General features: G+C 37.8%; 3 protein-coding genes across 6 annotated transcripts; all 3 read right to left on the bottom strand.

The window, feature by feature from the left end:
• Nucleotides 1-849: 849 nt before the first annotated feature.
• On the bottom strand, nt 850-4,487 carry LOC131310501 (uncharacterized). Of its 4 annotated transcripts, none has more exons than XR_009195229.1 (4): nt 4,361-4,383; nt 2,371-3,186; nt 1,648-2,079; nt 850-1,335 (listed from the first exon to the last, which is right to left on the bottom strand). XR_009195229.1 is itself a non-coding variant. In XM_058337559.1 (4 exons), the coding sequence occupies exons 2-4, from the start codon at nt 3,071-3,073 to the stop codon at nt 1,777-1,779; spliced, it is 459 nt and encodes a 152-aa protein (XP_058193542.1). In that variant the 5' UTR covers nt 3,074-3,180; nt 4,361-4,487; the 3' UTR covers nt 1,415-1,776. The 4 variants fall into 4 exon arrangements, 2 of the variants coding, with proteins under 2 accessions (XP_058193542.1, XP_058193541.1); XM_058337559.1 differs by lacking the exon at nt 850-1,335 and having other exon boundaries at nt 1,415-2,079; nt 2,371-2,504; nt 3,052-3,180; nt 4,361-4,487; XM_058337558.1 differs by lacking the exon at nt 850-1,335 and having other exon boundaries at nt 1,415-2,079; nt 2,371-2,504; nt 3,052-3,186; nt 4,361-4,487.
• A 2,813-nt stretch (nt 4,488-7,300) lies between these two features.
• On the bottom strand, nt 7,301-9,194 carry LOC131310502 (F-box/FBD/LRR-repeat protein At1g13570-like). Its single transcript, XM_058337560.1, has 3 exons — nt 8,024-9,194; nt 7,779-7,943; nt 7,301-7,692 (listed from the first exon to the last, which is right to left on the bottom strand). Exons 1-3 carry the CDS (start codon nt 8,867-8,869, stop codon nt 7,378-7,380), a joined length of 1,326 nt encoding a protein of 441 aa, XP_058193543.1. The 5' UTR covers nt 8,870-9,194; the 3' UTR covers nt 7,301-7,377.
• Nucleotides 9,195-10,969: 1,775 nt separating this feature from the next.
• On the bottom strand, nt 10,970-17,244 carry LOC131310504 (probable CDP-diacylglycerol--inositol 3-phosphatidyltransferase 2). The gene is made up of 11 exons (XM_058337561.1): nt 17,090-17,244; nt 16,896-16,987; nt 15,826-15,910; nt 15,650-15,699; nt 14,388-14,427; nt 13,959-14,003; nt 13,804-13,869; nt 13,505-13,619; nt 13,360-13,416; nt 13,161-13,259; nt 10,970-11,069 (listed from the first exon to the last, which is right to left on the bottom strand). Exons 2-11 carry the CDS (start codon nt 16,954-16,956, stop codon nt 11,010-11,012), a joined length of 678 nt encoding a protein of 225 aa, XP_058193544.1. The 5' UTR covers nt 16,957-16,987; nt 17,090-17,244; the 3' UTR covers nt 10,970-11,009.
• Between the last annotated feature and the right edge of the window lie 2,820 nt (nt 17,245-20,064).

Genomic DNA, 20,064 nt, shown 5'->3' on the forward strand with positions numbered 1-20,064 from the left:
TGGTGGTGGAGTGGTAGAGGTGGTGGTTGTGGCGGAATGGTGGTGGTGGTGGTGGCATGGTGGAGCTGGTGGTGATGTGGTGGTGGTGGTGGTAGTGGTGGTGATGGAGTGGTGGAACTGGTGGTGGTGGTGGTGGTGAAGTGGTGGTGATGGTGGTGGTGGTGGTGGTAGGAACGGGGGTGGTGGTGGTGGTTGTGGTGGAGTGGTGGTGGTGGTGGCATGGTGGAGCTGGTGGTGATGTGGTGGTGGTGGTGGAGTGGTGGAGCTAGTGGTGGTGATGTGGTGGTGGTGGTGGAAGTGGTGGTGGTGGTAGGAGTGGTGGTGGTGGTGGTGGTGTAGTGATGGTGGTGGTGGTGGAGTGGTGGTGGTGGTGGTGGTGGTGGAGGTGGTTGTGGTGGTGGTATGATCGTTGAATGTAAGTACACAAAAATTCAGCCACAATTAAGTAGCTCAAAGCTACTTAATTTTTTTTAACTTTTTAGCCTATATTTTAAGTGACACTTAATTTGTTAAGCAATGTAAATTGTAGTTATCAAACCTACTGAATTACTTATTACTTAATTGATTCAGTTTTAAGTGCTGAATTTAGGTTATCAAACAAGCCCTAATACTCTAATATGTTTGAACGATGGAAACGGGAGGGCTATGAACGAAAAGAGCTAGCAGCATTGGGACGGATAAATTGAAGGCTTTGGAAATGCAGGAATGATGTGCAACTCAGAAGTCCTACCCTTCAACCTGATGTTGCATATCATATTGCCATTGCCGGGACGGTGTACCTGTTGGAGGGTAGACAAGGGGAAACTCAATCCTGATAACCATGTAAGTTGTGCTTTGATGGTTTGCTAACAAATGGATGCAAACTTGTAATGGTTGGTTCAAAGTTAATTTTGATAGAGGAGTACGAAGTGCTGGATGGATATGCGGCCTTGGTATTGTCAATTCGTCAAGAATTTGGGGAAGTTTATTGCAGCAAGAGCGACTCATGTGAAAGGGGTGTTCGACCCCTTGGTGGTGGAAGCAACGGCTGGAAGAGAGGGTCTACCGTTTGCCTTAGTTGTTGGGCTTGACAGGGCGCTCCTAGAAGTATTCTCAACTGATGATCAAACTGATACAGAACAAAAACTTTAAAGCATCCACCACCGCGAGTGCTATGCAGAAATTGGGTCTAGTTATGCGCGGATGATGTGAATGGGAACGCCCACAGGGTAGCTCAGCAAACAATGAGAGGATCTGGCGTCTATACGGGGGGTTCAGTCCTTTGTCATTGCAGGACTCCTTTTCTCATTATCACCTCACATCCATTGTTGGTATGCCAAACCTCAGCAAATTTCCCTGGACAAGAATGACTTAAATCAAGGATGATAAAGATGCTTAAGGCAGCAGGAATCCCAGAATGATTGCAAATAGAAGATTTGAAGCAAACAATTGCTTAATGATTGCACAAAATACATCTGCATGCACAAAATACATCTGCATTTCTCATGGGTGGATGAGAAGCAAATGACACAAAAGCATGAGAGAAGCAAATGGATGAAGTAAGTTTTCTTAACAAAAAAAAAAAAAAAAACATCATAAAGCTATAGAACTAATCTTCTAATTAAGTACAATAATCCTCAATGAGATTATCAAGAAGAAAGTGGCAACCTTAAAAGCTTTTTCTCTTTTGATCAGCAAAAAAAGAGGATGTTTCTTGCCCCCTTCATAATTCACGATGTATGGCCTTTTGTAGCTACTCCTCAAACTATCAGAATCCGACACACTTAAGCTGCCAGTTTAGCCAGTTGGGACGTTTGCATCAACGACGGGTTCGGCATCCGAAGATGCTCTAGGAAATCGAGTCAACTCTTTTACCATTGCAAATCCTTTTTTGTCCGACATTTCGTGCTCGTGCCATATTACCATCTTCTTGAGTACCACTGAATGTGCTAACAGAATCTTAACAAAAAGCATTTCCGGCTCTGCACCTGAAAAATGCCGGATCTCCACTTCTTGAAGCTTGTTCAATGAAAACTCTGAGAAATCTTGCGCTGGCAAAAATTCTGTAGCATGATCCGGGATTGGGGGAATATTCAATATCTAGGGGGGGAAACAGAAAAATAGCATCATTAGGAAATTCCAAAATTGACGGTAAGGATAAGAAGAAAGAGGGACGTCTGCCGTAACTCACGCAGAGCCCACGAGACATGATACGGATTACAATAACAAACATCAGATAGGGCCAAAACTTTGAGTTGGTTCAAACTCAAAGTACTTGGAAGTCTCTTTGGAACATTACCTGCAGCAAATGACTTGAAGCAAATATGACCAAAAGAGTCAGAAGCATGGTCTACAAGCCAAGTCGATATCTATTAAGTGAAGTTTTCTTACCTCCAAAAAAGACCTATCCAAGTGCATGTCCTCAATAGCAGGTAAAGAACGGAAAAACTTCACCCATTCGGAGTCTGTTTCTTCCTCTGGCTGTTTTAACGGTGTATACCAGGAAACCAAAGCAACTGAAATTTCTGCAAGGCAGGGGGTGTTTTCAAGAGAAACTGATTCAAAGATGCCAAAAAATCCAAAATATTTGAGATTAGGGGCATTGATTTCCAGGGAGTCAAAAGCGGCGCAGTCAGTCAATTGTAATCATTCTAGCAGGGGCAACTAGAGATGAACAGTCCACACATTTCAGAAGAAATAGTAACATCAACGAAAATAAGGTTAACAAGCCTGCTAAATCCCTTGAATGTAGGTGGTGGTTTGAAAACACAATTAGTGACATTCAAATCCCTCAGTTTCATAAATGAATAGAAGTGACAAGGAATTTCATGGCGCAGGCCGCCTTGAAGGTAAAAAGTAAAGTCCTGGATATTTTTCGTTGAGAGGACAAAGATCCAATTATTGATATCAAGATAGCTTTCAAAGGGAGGATACCGCAGGGTGAACTTAATTAATGGCCCTCGATGAAAAAGTAGAACTTGGTAAATAACTGCCTTGACTTTTTCGTTGTCCCACCCTTCTAGGAAGAACTTGTCATTAAATACCAGTTCTGGAAGTGTTACCCATTTGTACCTCCATTTCCTTGACAATACATTTGTCCTTACTGCATCCCTCAGTGGCAAGTCCTTCAAAATATTTTCAGTGACATTACTTGGCAGATAACTGATTATATCTGAAGTAGATCTCTTATTCCTCTTCATTCTGCAACTTTATGAAATTCGCAGAAAATTAAAATCAGGGCTTGCAATTAAATCCTAACGCAGATTACCCTTCAATTTAGTGCAAAGGTAAGGAATAAGGATACATGAAAACAAAAAGGTGTAGTTGTGCCCTTTAGCACCCTTAAAGAAAGGAAAGAAAGAGTTCTAAACGACTGAACCCATCATCACATTCACCTTGTGGAATTCAGTTAATTAGTACAGGACTATAAGACATGACATGCAAGATATGCATCACCCTTCTTCTACTTATCATTGATCTCAATCTTCAGCTCCATTTTGCTTCTTAAGTAGTTGGGTTACAATCAGAATAAGCTTTTCTGCTAAAGCTTGCACAAACCTAAGTCAAACTAATCTTTCAAACCATACAAGCATTTGCTGAAATATGTCAATATCACCAATAAAGAAGATTGAAGCCGTTAGAAGTGTTTTGTACAACACCACCAATTTGTGAGTCTGCCATCTTCCAAACTCTATTTTGAACTGTTTTGAACCTCAATCGCAAGTGACCAGCCTTTTTTCTCCCATCACCTGGCAAAAGAATCTAGACAGTACACTACACTACCCTTCCCTCATCGAAACCCAACCCATCAACAGGATATCAACGTCTCTCCGTAGGGCTTGAACCCGCAAGGCTATAACCTAATTGCACTACTAAGAATCACTATGGATGCCTAAAAGAGATGACCGATAGTGAAATGTGATGAGAGATAAATTAGAACATGAATCTCGACTTGTTCATTCTATTTCTCACCAAATCTACACAACCCTTTGACGTACCTTCCTTTTTAATCCAAAGGCTGTAACTACAGCTACACAAGCTCTGAGCACTTGACCAAAAAAACTAATTAAGGTTTCTAACACGAATTAATGATTATGGTATGGATTTAGAAGGATAAAATTGATAGACAAGAAAAGCACCGAGAAAAAATAAAGGGCAATGTATATGTATAAACTCGAAAATTTACTTTCTTCCCTCTTTCTCTTCCAACCAAGCAATCGAAGGGAATTTTATTTAATTTTTCTTTCTTTTCCTGTCTTTTCCTTGAGTTCCAAACAGAGCCTAGTCTACAATGGAGAAATACGACTAGCAATCTGACAAATTATGACCGAGAAGGGAAAGCTTCTGTTTTGAATTGTAAACAAAAGGGATTTTCATCTACCTGATTGTGAAATCTGGAAACGAAGAATGACGAGTGGAAGAGAAAATGCCCCGTTTTCTACTACAAAACAACAATTAGGGTTCTCCTTTTGAGGTCGGATTCTTTTTGTTCTCTTTCCCAACCAAGGATTAGCCATTGTAATAATTAAATTGGTATGGATAAACAAATTTAACAACAATATTAAAAAAATACCTTACATTGTACTAATAAACAATAAACAAAGTTACAAGTCTTTTAGCAAATAATCAAATTCCACTTATTCCATAACCAAACTTAACAACTTTTACTAATAATCAAAACTCAACAACCAAACCCAATAACTAAACTCAAAACTCAATAACTAAAAAATACCTCATATTAGAATCGTCTCATCGAGAAGAATAATTTGGTGTGGTCGGGTGCGTCATTGGAACTTGTTTGCTATTGGACATAGGTGCATTGCGTATTGTGGGGTTTTTTTTTTATAGGAATGCAAAAATAATCAATGTGGAGATAAATGTTGTTAAGTTTGATTATGAATTAAATGGATAATCAAATGCTGACGTGGCACAGTACCTCCTGCTAATGCTTACAGCCTCTCCATCCTATGGGTGTGGTATTGTGTTCAATCAATTAAATTTTTAAATAAATATTTATCTTCTTTAATTAAAAATAATGTATTACAAGAGATTTCTTGTAAAATAAAAAATAAATACTATTTAAAAAATATAACTTTAGCGAAATGGGCCTTAGGCACATTTGATTAGAGCATCCACAGTGGAATAAGCAAAGCAAAAAGTCGCTAAAGTTAGTAATATTTGCTTAAAAAAGTTCTCATATTAGAATAACCAAACTTAACAACATCATAGCAACTCATCAAATTTTGGTTTTTGAATAATCAAAACTAGCAATTTTTTGCCAATAATCAAATTTAGTATTTCCACATTTTCTCAATCAAGTATACCCATCATTACACAAAAATCTTCTCTCTCTCAACAATGTTTCAAAAATTAATTATAAAAAACTATTCTTAAGATTCTTTTCAAAAACTTTTTCTAAAAAAAACCCGTCTTTATATGAACTTTTTTTAAATTTTTTTTATAAAAACTATTTCTTCAATTTTTTTAAAACTATTTTTTTTTAAAATTTGTATTTACACAAAACTATTTTTTACACATTTTTTTTCATAAACTATTTTTTTCCCAACTATTTTTAACTTAAACTTTTTTTTTCTTCCAAAAACTGTTTAATAAATTGTTTTTTTTTCAAGAACAAATATTTTCTTATAAAAATTGTTTTTAATATAAACTAGTTTTTCAAAAGATTTACATGAAATGAAGGGGAAAAGTTTGGAGAAAACTCAAGGAAGAAAGCAATGGTCCCATTGGTTTTGATTATGAGCAAAAAATAACCAATGTGAAATTTGACATTGCTAACTTTAGTAACCTCTAAATAGATAATCAAAATCTGATATGATATGTTTTGATTATTTACTTTTGCTTATTCCCCTGCGGATGCTATTATTATGTTATTCTTACAAATTACAGGATAATGTGGGATTATAGATGGATGGGGATAGATAAGATAAGTGAAGTCCCAGGATAATAGATTGTACTGTATTGAAGAGTGGGTGAAAGAGAGGGGAATCCCAGCATACTGATTTTTTAAAATTCATTATATAACCAAGATCCTATTCTGAATAAACAATTAGAAGATTGGATTAACTAATTACAATTATTCCATCGAGTTGATTTTTAAAGAGTCACATCCAAATTATTATATTAAAGTTAATTAACAGCTCGGATTATTTTTGTAGAACTTCCCACACCCCACCCTGGAAAAAAAAAAACGACGTTATTTGTTTGGCGCTGTATGTGGCAGCCACAACAAGTTGCTATAGGCACTCGAGTTCCTTAAAGTTTGAACAAACAATACGTCACACACATAGATGTAATTGAAAATAACTATTTTTACGTGTACATTATTTAACATTCACTATGGATCTTATTTGTTAAATCTCATCTACTAGGTTTCAAAAATTGTTTCAAAATCGGATGTGTTAAAAAGAAGTTAGTATAATTGTTTAAAGTTTATAAATATACAGTCCGTCTCCCGTAAAGACCACCTCATTTTAATAAATGCGGACCTCTCTTTCCCGATTGAATTTCGATGATCCGAGCCGCTCAATGTGTTCAGAACGTGATTTTAAGAGTACCCATGGGAAATCAGCAAAAAAATGACCAAGAAGGGCTTCATCCGAGCAGTTTTTGTTTGTTTTTTATCGAACGGTTCAAACAAAAAATGCTCGGATGAAGCCCTTTCCGGTCATTTTTTTTGCCGATTTCTCGCGGGTATCCTTAAAATCACATTCTGAACACATTGAGCGGTCGGATCATCGAAATTTGATCGGAAAATGGGAGAAATGAGGAGGTCCGCCTTTAACTAAAATAAGGATTCTTTTATTTGAGACTGACTGTATAAATATATTACTTATACACATTTATATTTGCCTCTGTGTGTGTGTGTGTGGAGGGGGGGGGGGGGGGGGGGGGGGGGGGGTTGTATACAAAAGTGGTAGTTTTATAGAGGTAGGGAGAGAAAGAAAAGCTAATGATTAGAAAATATTACTCCCATCATTTGGTAGTATTATCCTGCTAAATACACAATGTTACCTTATCAATTTACAACCACCAAGAAAAAGTTATCTCACATACCCCAAAAAGAGTCTATATTCTCGAAAGCGAAAGAATGCCCATGCCACTATTTTTTATATCCGGAAGCCTAAAAAAACCCGATTCCATCAAAACCAATTGCATCATTCATTGTAGCCTCTTTACAATGAAAGTTGTATGACAAAGGCAGCCTCTTTACAATGAAAGTTGTATGACAAAGGCAACAAATTTCGCATGAGATCATAGAAGATGGCTAGTCGCTTTAGAATGAAAGTTGTCTGACAAAGCCAACAAATTTCGCATGAGATCTACGTATCTTCATTGCAATGACATGACTGAGATGGTCCAAACGGTATCATCCATAAACTAAACCTGCCTTTCATTCATTTGGATCTCTGTACATGATTTTGCCTTGGGTGATAAACGCTGAAATTGTGATAACTCTTTCAAGATGCTCAATCCTCCATCAGAAACTTTAGCTGGATTTGGCTTCACAACCATGCTCTCCAATACTCGGGATTTGGCTAACAGAAACTTCATGAAGTGTAATTCAATTTTTGCACCAGATACAAGACGCATCTCCACCTCCCGAAGATAGTTCAGATACCACTTCGAGCTGACTAAAGTTGCTTCACAAAATTTCAGAACAGAAGCTTCATTTTTATCACCTGTTATAATAGGCTATGGGAGACAACGCAACAGGAAGAGTTTTAAACATCAAAAAACATATTAATAAGCATGAGAAATATAATATCTGTAATACTCACCTTAATTATCACTTTATGCAATGTTGGGGAGTGAGTAATCAACTTCAAAATCATCCCGACAACTCGTTTCCCAAGGTGAACATCAGATAATTCTAGGATATTAAGGTGCCATAATGTAGGAAGCCGTTGTCCAACTTGTCCTAAACGAACTTCTTCAACCAGGGACTTCATAAAATGGAAGAAGTGAGATCAAAGAAACTATCACCTGAAGAATGAACGAAAGAAAAATTGTGGCCTTATCTTACCATAAGATATGGACTGTCCATACGCAGACTCTTAAGAACAGGTAGACCATCCAAAAGACCGGCCCAGTCAAATTTACCTCCTCCTTCCACTACACCTACGGAAGCTTTTGAGCGTATCGAAAAGTTTGCAACTTTAGGTGCATTCTTGACACTAATAGATTTGAAAATCCCCATTAAGCTAAGTACTTTCAGATTAGGAGCATCGATTCCATTGAAGTCAAACCTCGAGGAACTTTCAAACGTCAATTGTTCAAGTACTGGGCAACTAGAAACAAAAGTTTCAAACAAGTCCGCAGTGATGATGACTTCACGAAGCTCCAGACAAACCACCCGAGGAAATCCCTTAAAGGTTGTTGGGCGTTTAAATACACAAGAATGGAGATTCAAGTACGTCAACTGCTGACAAGAAAATAGAGATTGAGGCAATTCATGAGGGTCACCCTTCCGAATTTGCAAGGTGAGTTCCTGGATACCATGGTTTGACAAAATACTTATCGAGACGTCAATTTCGGAACAGCTTTTTAGTTCGGAAATAGAAAGACTGAACTTAAGTATTGGGCCGCGGTGAAGTAATAGAACATGGTATATAGTAGCCAAAAGTCTGTTCTTAATTGAGAGTAGTTGGTCTGGTGGCAATAGTTGGTGAAAGAAAGTCGGGCAAGGATCCACTAGTGACGTATCATCAAATGCCAGTACCGGAATATTTATCCAGTTAAACCTCAATTTCTTTGACAAAACACTTGTCCTCACTGCATCTCTTATGGACATAAGTACTAAGATCTTTTCAATTATAGTATCAGGAAGATCGCTAATAATATCTGACGTTGTACCACACATGTTCTTCATTTCTGATTATCATTGTTTAGAAAGCATCTGCGAAGGGAATCATATCATTGCAGCAAGCTTCCCTTAGGATTCATAACATTTCCTGAGACGATGAAGGAATGATAATTAGTGCCCAGTTACTACTATCCAATACTAAGAAATTTTAGTAGCCAACTTCCCAAATCGAATATCGCTATGAGTGAAATAAAAGAGAAAGCGTCTTCAGCAAATCGTCTGATATTCTGCTGGAACATGAATCACGGCATTCTTCAGTGTTTCCCTATATTAGTTTCAAAATACTTGTTTAAAGCATGGTATAACTACACCTATAAGCATAGTGACAACAATCCAACCAGCCCCTTGAGAAATATGGGTTGGAACTCTTACCTTCCAAGTGGTTGTTTTCCTCCTTTACATCTGCTCAATGTAAGAGAATCGATTATGAGTAGAAATACTCAAGCGACGAAAGGAAAGCTGAGTGTTTTCTTGGTATTACTTCAATTATTCGTTGGCTTTAAACTGCCTATATTCACTCTTCTTCACTTGTTACAAAGGAACAAAGCACCCATATAGCGAAATCAGAAAAAATCAACTCTTCATTTTCAATTATCGAGTCCCGAAAGTTCACTCTGTAGAGGACCAATAAGTACTGCTCGGTCATCCGAACCATCAAACTAAGATAATATACCTTCTTGGTCCGACCGTCTATGACCCACGTGACTCACAGATGCCAGCTCACCCACGTGTGCCTAACTAACTGGCTCCATACTTCATATCTGACGTCAGTTGAAGCAGTGTGCATTCGGATAATGGCTTGTACATGTAAGCTGCAACCGCCTCGCTCAATACGTCAATCATGACGTTAGTCGAAGCGGTTACCGATCATGTCAGGCATGCACATACAAATGATACTACGTCATTTCTGTTATGTTTATGTTTTTCTTCTCAAATTAAAAGTATGCTAACAAAGAATTTAATTAGTTCAACAACTGCCATGAAAGATAAGGGAAATTTGTTGGTTACATATTTGTTGCTTTTCTACTACTACTAGTATTTGCTTAACAAAATAATGCTATTCAGATAGACCTTGAGTTCTGGTTTGTGCTTCACCTACTTAACCTGCCAGGAAATAAAGCTTGAGACAATTTGGAAAAGAAAAATGAAATCAAACTGAACCTAATGGTCATATACTATTCCAGAAAGGTACTAAAACATCATATGCCTTTTGCCAATTGTCGGCCTTCGGACTAGAGTAATGATTAGCAGGGATGGTCGGGGACTTTCTTATTGCATAGTCGAATGAATTTTTAGATAGCATTTGTCAATGATGTTTGGATTAATCAAGAACGAAAGTTGGGGTCTTGTAAGTTGAAGAGGTCAAAAACGATTAGATATATTCTAAGCCATCAACGAGGCCCAACCAAGGATCAAAGGATGCAATTTTTAGGGCTCTGCTGGCACCTTACCCGAAATTGAAGTTTTTGAGTTCCGAGGAAGTATGGTTGCAAGGTTGAAACTTAAAAGGTATAATCAGAAGAACACCACCGGGAGCTGATGGCGTAATTTGAATTGACGCGGAGAACTTGTCAGGTTCAAACACAGTAAAAAACTAAAAGAACCGCGTCTTTTTGATTCTACAAGTCCGCATTTTTTCCCCTTCTCTTTGGTGGTTCAACCCAGAATAGCAGATGGGTCTCGAACCGCGTCTTTCACTATATAATTGCCTATTCCTAATCCTAAAAATCGCTACGCATTCATTAATGATAGAGTATGATTCAACTGGTAGAAAAAGCATCCAATAGAGTAATCAGGTCACTTGCAAAAAGCTGCAGTATTTACAAAGGAACAATCCACAGCTGTAAATGAACTAAGCTTTCACAAAAAATGCAACACAAACCAAATGAGAAACCATCTTCATTCTGTCTATGGGACAATGTACATCAGCCCTTCCAAGGACAAATGACCAAGGCTTACAAAAGCCTTGCATATTTAATATTTTCCTTTCTGTAGTAAGTCTAAACAAACGGTCATGATCCATAGAAATTGGGTACACCGCTTCCAGGATGTTTCTGCTTAAGCAACAGAAAACTCGATGAGGTCCGGAAGATAACAATGTCTGCGTGAAGCAAGCTTGCTGTGGGGACATTTCTCAGTTCAAGTTTTATGCGTTATGCTTTTTGTTGATGTCGTAATCCACGCAAAGATCTGCCGCTGTCTTCATCTGAGACCATCAAAACAAGTTTCAGTTAGATCAGTAGAGCAGGAATTTAAGATAGTCGTGGTCAATCACATACGTGAAAAATTATGTTCCTAGTCAACAGAAAGAGGTAATACTAAGCTTTCACATTCATTATTAACAACAAAAATCTATAATGCCTCCTTTCTAGAAATGTATCTAAAAACTAGGGTTGAAATTTCGGAAACAACACATTAACACTACTCAAACCCATTTCAGAAATTAGAGGGTTTGGGCCGACTACTTTCTTGACATGAACAAAAAAAGGCACGACCCAACGATATGAAAATTAAATGGGGGATGATGTCAGATTGGACTCGAGAAGGACACGGATAACCTTTTAATAGTTTGCATTGACTCAACCTAAAATGACGCAATTCGAACATGATATGACACAACATTCTTTATACTGACTGTAGTTAATTTTTCATTGCTTTAGGCACAGTCTTTTAGTTTACAATTTAGATTTAGACTTGTACCTTAGGGATTGGTATTTTTGTTTGTGTGGCTATTTTAGGTAAAAGTCATAAAAAGAAGTGATTGATTTTGAGTACTATACCTAGTGGCGGCTGAAGGCATTTTGCAATTCAACAAGTATAAATAAACCACAGCAAAAATTAAAGCATAAAATAAGTGGTATTAGTATATCTTTCCTTTCCACACATGCATAACAAAATACACTCTAGTATAGTAGAAAAACTTAAATAAATATGAAAATATCTAAAATACTAACATGGTTATTTAATTTTGAGTGGGGGTGACCCCCCGTGCCCCATTGTAGGACTGCCCCTGGTCCAGATCACTGCAATTCTAGGAACAGAATACCAAAACTAAAGAAATACAAAAGAATTTCATGTTAAGGTGCCACATAGCCAGGAATGGCAGGAAGCATGGACACTCCTAACTACTTACAAACACATTGGGCACACGAGGACACATCAGGGACGCTCATGTCTCAATTTGGACACAGATGGAAAGATGACAGGATCAACTTCCAATATTAGCTTATTTTGGTGGCTATGAATTCCAAAAGAAAATGATTAAATTATGACCAATTAAAAGCCTTATTCAACTTTTAATATTTAAAGGAAACAATAAGAACTGTAAAGATACAACTAGTTCTGTTTATTTTCAGATGGAAGTGTTCATACGAATAATAACTAAATATATATCCTAATATATATACATAATGTTTGCCATGTCCTCTGCTGTGTCCCCATTTATTTATAAGTTATGCGTCTTGTGTCGGTATCCATGTCCGTGTTTGTATCCGTGCTTCTTAGCCAAATAAACAAAACACGGCTAGAATCCCAAGTAAAAACTGTATTAGAATCATCATGACAACACATATCAACCAGACGAATAATAGACCCTCTTAGACTCCAGCACAAGAATAGATAAATAATAAATAAATAGCATGTGATTAGTAAGAGCTTTCCTGAAAAAAATAAATGTTATATGTAGCAGATAGCCTGTGAATAAACAATATTCTGCATCAGGAGGGTGTTGTCATTTATTGTCTGCCAATTTATAGGTAGGGAAGCAAACATCTGAAATCTGAGTGAAACAGTTCAACACCATCGTAGTCTAAACCGAGAACATTATCCGAAATCAACGTATCTCCCTTAACTTTACACAAAGAGTAAAAGAATTAATTACTGAATCTCACTAAAATTCAGCATAAAAAATATGCATATCAACTAAATAACTGAACTTTATACCAAAAGGCTTAACAGTTGCTAGCAAGAATCAGAAGCATATACTATTACTTTTGAAGACAAACTTGCAATAGATCACATTGACCAGCTGTATGAATGGAGGTAATAGTGACCATATTAGTGCAGGCTTAGGATAGCAAAACTTCACCACCACCACCCAAAAGTAAGCTTCTTTCAATATTTGTTAGGGAGGTTAAAGAGGAAGGGAATGAGTGTCGCAGAAGACTCGAATACAGGTATCACACCTGGTGAAGGAGCCAGGCCTATGGCCCTACGCCAAACCCCGCTGTCTTCCTCAAATGTTTAGGAAAGCGTAATGTTTTTTTCTTCTTTACTTAGTGATAGTCATACTTCTTACCTGTATAAAATTTACTGCCTGCTTGATTGCCCATCCAACCAAAAGTAACACTAGTAGAACTGCAAGAGCTGAGTTCTGTTTGGCAGCCTCCATTACAATCTAAATGGAATTATAAAAGCAATAACCTGGGTAAGAAAATCCTCAAGAGTCACAATATTCAGGTAGAAAATATAACACCATCAAACAAATGAAGTCTAACCTTGGTCAGATTCTCATTCTGGTTCTTTGCCAGAAGAAATAGAGTTATGTAAAGCAGCTGCAGACCAAAGTACTTAGTTTATAAGAATAGCACAAATCCAAGTGAAACAACCGTCTTAACAGAGGTAACCCGGAGAGACATTCACCTCACATGCAACACAACAGTAACCCATAAACATTCGATTTCCATAATATGCCTTGAATAGCCAATTAGTGCTGTCTTTTACATCTTTATGGCTAGCTTTGCCTGCCAAGAATGTACTGCAACGAAGAAGTGGTGGGCAAAAAACAAGTGAAAACTATTAATGGCTATAGAACATCCCCTGGAAAGTAGCATGTATTCTAACAGAAGAAAACTTTGGTGAACATCGAATCTCAAGAACTATTCAACCTTCTTCAGATAAAAAAGCAAAATGAAAAATACAAATTTGATATGTTAGAATACCTATACATTTGGAACCAATGGCTGGCAATATCCAAAGCCAGTAATGACAAGAAAACTAAGCCAGGCCTGGTAAATACACAATAGAAACCTCAAATATACAAGAAATAAACTGAAGTGTGATTACAGCAAAAGTTGCAGGGTAAAGCAATTTCTACCTATATACTTGGGAGAGAATTACCAGTAGACAAGCAGTGCTAATCCTGAGAAACAAAACAATGTGATCAATGGCTAAGACAGAAAATGGAAGATATGTGATTGGTAGTTGCTATTATTACTCCCTCCGTGCCATTTTGTTTTTCCATTTTCCACTTTGGAATGTCCCAAAAGACACTCCACTTTAAAAAAGTCCAAGCGAAAAAGATTTTCGTTTACAAAAACCCTGTCCTACAAATGTCGAAGTCCTCTTTCAAAAGTAGGGACAAAGGGGCAATGCTGAAAATCAATACCTTTGTACTTCGTTTTGACTGCATAAAATGCATCACCCAAAAAAAATTGCAACTCCAGAAAGGACTAACATTGTTGGACAGAGGGAGTATTATTATCATCGCCATTTTGCTTTTGAAAAAGGGAAGAGGGAAGATCACCTATCTGTCACCATGTCCAAAACGGCTCCAAAGGTCGAAACTGGAAGTAAGAGAGAAAAATCAAAAGGCAGAGAGATAAATCAAATCACCCTTCAATGTTTATGAACGAGCATATGATTCGGAATTGCAAAAGTTTGTCAATTTTGACATGACCTTATTGATGTAGAGTACAAGTAAGAGACATTTTGAGCAACACTTTCAAACTCTCTAAAACATGAAGCTTGTGTCCATTTATCAAGGTGTCTGGAGAAGAAGTCTTGTTTAAGGAACAATTCCTTTAGTTTAAATGTACAAAAAGAATTAGCTTTTGTAAATCACTTTAGAGTCATACAAGCAATCAATAATCTTAATGCTTCATTGACATATGCAGTATGTAGTCATTAATGGTCTACTTCGAGACATGAACATAGGTAAACAAAGAAAAACTGCGGTAACAAATTGCATTAGTAGTAAGTTGATCCCATCTAATTGAGACTAGATTGTAGACACTTAAGTAAGGTTTCACTGAAATTTGATTCTACAAGAATAGGGCTGCAAATGAATTCGTGACTTGGCTCGCTAACAGCTCGTTAGAACTCAGTTCGTCAAATAAATGAACGAGCTCGAGCCATCATTCTCAGCTCGTTTCATAAACGAGCCAAGCTCGAGCAACTTGATGCTCGGCTCGGGCTTGGCTCGGATGAGCTCGCAAGCTGGTATATATATTTATATATGTATATGTATAATATATATGTATAAACTGTATATATTTTTTTTTTCTGTATATATGTTTTGAATATACACAACTTTGGGTTTTACTTTCCACCTGTTGGCACGTGGCTTATGCACCCACATCCACAACACAAGTACACAAGTCTACTGCTTAGTTTTATAGGGGAGGAGTGCAATACCCTTGCACATCTTTTACCGATGTGGGACGAGTCTTGAGGTAAGCTTTTCATTGTGAGGGGAAAAAAATGAGTCCCACATCGGAAGTTCTTGAGAACTCACACCCACTGTACCAGTATAAAGAAAGAGTCCAGCTCTCTTTCTTTTACACGTGCTGAGCACGAGTGTCTCCAAGTTTGGCGAGCCACGCGAGCCGAGCTTGAGCTCGAGCTCGAGCTCTTAAATGTTTTCACGAGCCGAGCTCAAGCCAACATATTTGAGCTCGATTCGAGCTCGAGCTCCTAGGTAAATTAAGGCGAGCCGAGCCCGAACATGGTCAAACTCGGCTCGGCTCGTTTGCAGCCCTATGTAACAAGAACAAGATGAATTCATACCTTGATTAAACTTGCGAGCAAACCAACCATCCAAGGCATCACAGACAAAGCTGAATCACACACAAAACCAGTTAACACTTAACCTCTTCACAAAACAAGATGCAGCAGAACTCGTTATATAAACAAAAAATAATGCATCAAGCAATGAAAATAAGATATAAAACTTTGAATCTCACCTTATGAAGTACAGAACTGAGAAAAGCTTTTTGTTTGAAGAGCAAATGTAAAAGGCAAAGCAGTTCATAAGAACTCTTATGTATCCTGGATATCATAGAGGCATAAGAGAATTAAATACACCAAATGGAAGAAAATAAACAAGTGAATGGAAGAAAATAAGAACTCTTATGTATCCTGGATATCATAGAAAAGAATTCTCGTTTCTCAAGAATCTTGCACACAATTAGGGCTTAACATAGTATAGCTAGAAAATGGCAGCACACCCATGTAACCCTAATGAACTCATATGGTAGCCCCACAAAATGTACACGTGTAAGCAATATACTGACAGATCATGAGAGCTCTTATCCTGGGTAGGCATAAAATAGTTCGATACTTTAAAGTTCCAGTCCTCTTTGGGTTTGGCAAATGGAACAATATCAACATCAACATTGCATACACATACAAATACCTAGGCCAGGAAGCTATCCTAGGTCTTCGGTCGTATTGGTCTTCTTTCCTATAGGTGCCCTTTTCTTGATCAAGTGTGATATTCGACAAGGCATCCGTGACGTGGTTGGTCCATCCAATCTTATACCCTAGCACCATATCAATGAAACTGGGCAAGTGTCAAGTGTGTATTGCTTGCCATCGTCCGTGTTTGGGCATGAGTTCATTCTGGGTTACTAAGTCACTCGGAGCCAAGGATAGCATTGTGTATGAGCTTTCGGGAAGAGGGCTAGTCTTGTGTGTAAACATAGCGTTTCTGGTCAAACCCGTCCAACCCGATGAAGTAGAAGCGAAACCGATGAACACATATTTTTCCTTTTGGGAGGGTACCATTAATAACAAGAAAATGGAAGCTCATCCATCTAAGGAATAATGAACTCCTACAGGAGCCCCACATTATGAACGATCATACAACTACATTCACTTTTTTTGGAAAACCCGAGGTATGCTTATGTACCAAATTATTGAATCACACATCCAAAACACAAAATAAGCAAGAACTGTGACATGCAATTCGAATTACTACTACTTTCTTTGAAGCCCTAATTGGAAAAGAACAAGAGAGCGAACAAAAACCCACCAATGATGTTCGGAATGTAGAGGTATACGGATAATTTCCTGGGTCTTGACTCCTTGGCCATTTGAACAAATCTCTCTCAACCAAATTCACAACTGCACACAACGAACCAATAACGTCACAATTTCCATACGATTTTGAATTTAAAACGATGAAATCCATTGAAACCCAAATAAATTTCCCCTTACTACGCTTACATGTACGTATATTGATGCGGAGAGAGATGGGGCCGGAAACCAGAAGCCTCGCTGACGGGCAGATGCACTTCTTGAATCGCTGGTCCCTTTTTTCTACACGGTTTTCCCCTATTCGCAGTATTAACCCAGTAAAATTGGTATATTATGAGAAAATACCAGAATAGTAGCAGTACTAACTTTTTCCTTTTTGCAGTATTAACCCAGTGATGCTTTTCTTGACAGGGGACAATGGGTAACGAATCTAGGAAAGGTTAAGATGCTTATTTATGCATCCATCCAGAGCTTGATTGGATGGTTGGAATTCTTTAAATTGAGGATTCGATGACGGACAGACGGACGAAAGCCTCTTCGTCCATGCCCTAGTTGTGAGAAAAAGGGGAGAGGGAAATTTGAAACATGAAAACAATACTAAGACAAAATGGTTATTAATGAGCACGTTGTAGTGTGAAAGTAAAGAAGGCGTGTTTGTTAAGTGCATTTTCATCTAATTACGGTAGACCTGTAACTTCGTCACGTTGTTGCAATAAACTTCTTCATAATTTTTTCTTTTATTGCAATCAACACCTATTGTTTAATACGGAAAAATTAGGCAGGAAGGCAACATTCAGCTTCCATAACAACTTAGTGCGTATTTGCTAAGCACAATTTCATGTAATTTAAGAATATGGTTAATTGACGAAGAAGTGTGCGCCCTAGTTATTATTTGGGTTTTTAATTTTTAGCATTAATATATGTCTTGAAGATAAATGGGATGGCCCAATAAGATTTAGGGAATAGAGACTTGATGTTATTCAAGAACTTTAAAAGGTCTGTGGTCTTTTCACTTACGTGGGCGTGTGTGTACATGCATGGTAAATGTCCATACCCCTGGCATAATTGTGTGGGGGCGTGATTTCTTCGCGATTATTCTGGTGCGGCTATCTCCGAAGGTGAGATCGTGAAGGCTAACGCCGGTCTTGATGTACCTGCAGAACCGGAGGGGGCTGTTCCTCCGGGAAGAAGCTCCGATGAGTAAGTCAGTAGTTGGAGAGAAGAAGTTTAGTAAGAACAATATGTTGGAGAGACAGGAGTGTTCTTTTAGACCAGATTTTTGATCCCCTCTCTCAGTGGTCATGCTTCTCTATTTATAGGCAAAGAGGTGAAGTGCTGAGCAAGTTGGTCATACTTTCCACGTGTCACGTTCTGCTCGGTTGGCGCCTTCTAGCAGGGCCATTTAATGAACACCACTTCCCTAGTCTTTCAGAGCCACATGAGTTGATGTCAGAAAGGTCACATCGTTCAGAGATGTCACTTCGAATGTCAGAGAGGACAGCTTACTTATCAGTAGATATTTATGGAAGGTTCCACAATCGTCTAGGTTCGGCGGGACCCACGTCCGGCATGCGAATTATTCGAGCGTAGGATATCCCGACCGAAGCGAACCCTAGCCGAACAAACGGAAGTTCGTATCCGTGCGCTTGACAAGACCCCGAGCGAACTTATGTGTCGTACGTTCGGATATAGCTTATAATTGTTCGGTGAAGTACTCGTGGTTCTGTCTATCCTTCGGTCCAGCCGATGTCCAAACTTATTTACAGGTGAACTGTGATAGCTTTGATGATGGGTCAAACAGTGTGTGAACCCTCATCTCCCCTTTTGGACCTTGTGAACCTTCGGATATTTCGGCCCCCTACAAATTGTATTATAATATAATTGAGGTGAAAATATTTAGGTGGTAACTGTGTAGGACCAAAAGTAACATTCCCTATTAGTTTAAGTGGAATCCCCGATCAGAGTTCTTGGAGTCTTTGGAGATATTTCCAAACTTGAAGAAGGAAAATGAAAACTAACATTGATCCTTTAGTTCAATAATAGACAAATTTGTCCCTTATATTCAGTACATACTCTTAGAAATTGACTTTTTTAGAGGGTCATTAAGACAAACTGGGCAAAAGTGTTGACATACACAAATTGCAGGAACACAACGTTCACTGTATGGATGCTTTTGTCAATGGTACTAGTCTCATAAGATATTGGATAAATACTCACATGTGGTGTGTGCCATATACCGTGTGCTCGCAACCAAAACTCTCCTTAAAGGTACGCATTGATGTCGGAGGTCAAGGAAGGGAAAGAAGGAAGAAGAGGAGGAGGAGCATCGAGAAGGACTAAAATGGGATAGCGGAATCAAAATGTTATTAATTGCAACAAGATTCACCCACCAAAATCAATGGTGCCCCCTTAAGACGGCAACTCTATGGTGTTAAATACCATGATTTTTTAAATGCTATGTACATGCAAACCGGTATGGAGCGTACAGCCGTACACGGTACACGTATGTTGTTTAATGAGAAACAAATTGTTACTTGTGTTTTGATTTCTCTTGTAATTCCATATGTCTTTATCATCTTCTTTTGCTTTGAATTACTTAGGGAAGTATACAAGGTTTTTTCACTAGCATTGATGTGTGTTTTGTTTCGAATTTTATACTTGGTATTTATTTGTGATTTTAAATTGTAGGTGTTGAACTGTTAATTGCAGGTGATAATAAATTTTTCATTTTCCATTGGTTTGTGCTTATGTCCGATTACGAATTTTCCTTTTCCATTGGTTTTCTTTTCATATTGATCGGATACTGATCAATAGCTTATTGTAATTCATTTATATTTTTAAAAAATGGATTCTTTGAGTTTGTAATCTAGTGTGCACAACTCATTTTGGTACATCAATTAAGGCCTCATTCCAGTTTCCATGAAAAAATGCTTTTTGAAAAGGAATGTAATTTTAAGCTTAAAAATCATGTGTTTATGCAAATAATTTTTCTACTAATATGAATCTTGTTTGATAAATTTCATTAATATTTTTTAAACGGTGCAAAAAAAAAATCGAAAAACTATTTTTCATTTTCATTATATTTGAGCTTGAAATTACATTATTTTTCAAAAAAAAGATTTAAAAAGCTAGCAAAACGGCCCCTTAGCATTGGTCAGTACCCG

The sequence above is a fragment of the Rhododendron vialii genome, chromosome 12a (assembly GCF_030253575.1).
Source record: "Rhododendron vialii isolate Sample 1 chromosome 12a, ASM3025357v1".
NCBI classification, from domain to species: Eukaryota; Viridiplantae; Streptophyta; class Magnoliopsida; order Ericales; family Ericaceae; genus Rhododendron; species Rhododendron vialii.

Excerpts from the sequence above, each read along its gene's own strand:
- LOC131310501 (XM_058337559.1), bottom strand. The coding sequence starts at position 3,073 with ATGTATTGTCAAGGAAATGGAG. Across the intron at positions 2,505-3,051 it reads GTATTGTCAAGGAAATGGAG|AAATTTCAGTTGCTTTGGTT; the intron begins GTACAAATGGGT and ends CCTGCCTTGCAG. Across the intron at positions 2,080-2,370 it reads TGGATAGGTCTTTTTTGGAG|ATATTGAATATTCCCCCAAT; the intron begins GTAAGAAAACTT and ends TTCCCCCCCTAG.
- LOC131310502 (XM_058337560.1), bottom strand. The coding sequence starts at position 8,869 with ATGAAGAACATGTGTGGTACAACGTCAGATATTATTAGCGATCTTCCT. Across the intron at positions 7,944-8,023 it reads TGGACAGTCCATATCTTATG|TCCCTGGTTGAAGAAGTTCG; the intron begins GTAAGATAAGGC and ends CATTTTATGAAG. Across the intron at positions 7,693-7,778 it reads TGCATAAAGTGATAATTAAG|CCTATTATAACAGGTGATAA; the intron begins GTGAGTATTACA and ends TGTCTCCCATAG.
- LOC131310504 (XM_058337561.1), bottom strand. The coding sequence starts at position 16,956 with ATGGCCAAGGAGTCAAGACCCAGGAAATTATCCGTATACCTCTACATT. Across the intron at positions 15,700-15,825 it reads TCAGTTCTGTACTTCATAAG|CTTTGTCTGTGATGCCTTGG; the intron begins GTGAGATTCAAA and ends TGTGTGATTCAG. Across the intron at positions 13,260-13,359 it reads AGAATGAGAATCTGACCAAG|ATTGTAATGGAGGCTGCCAA; the intron begins GTTAGACTTCAT and ends AATTCCATTTAG.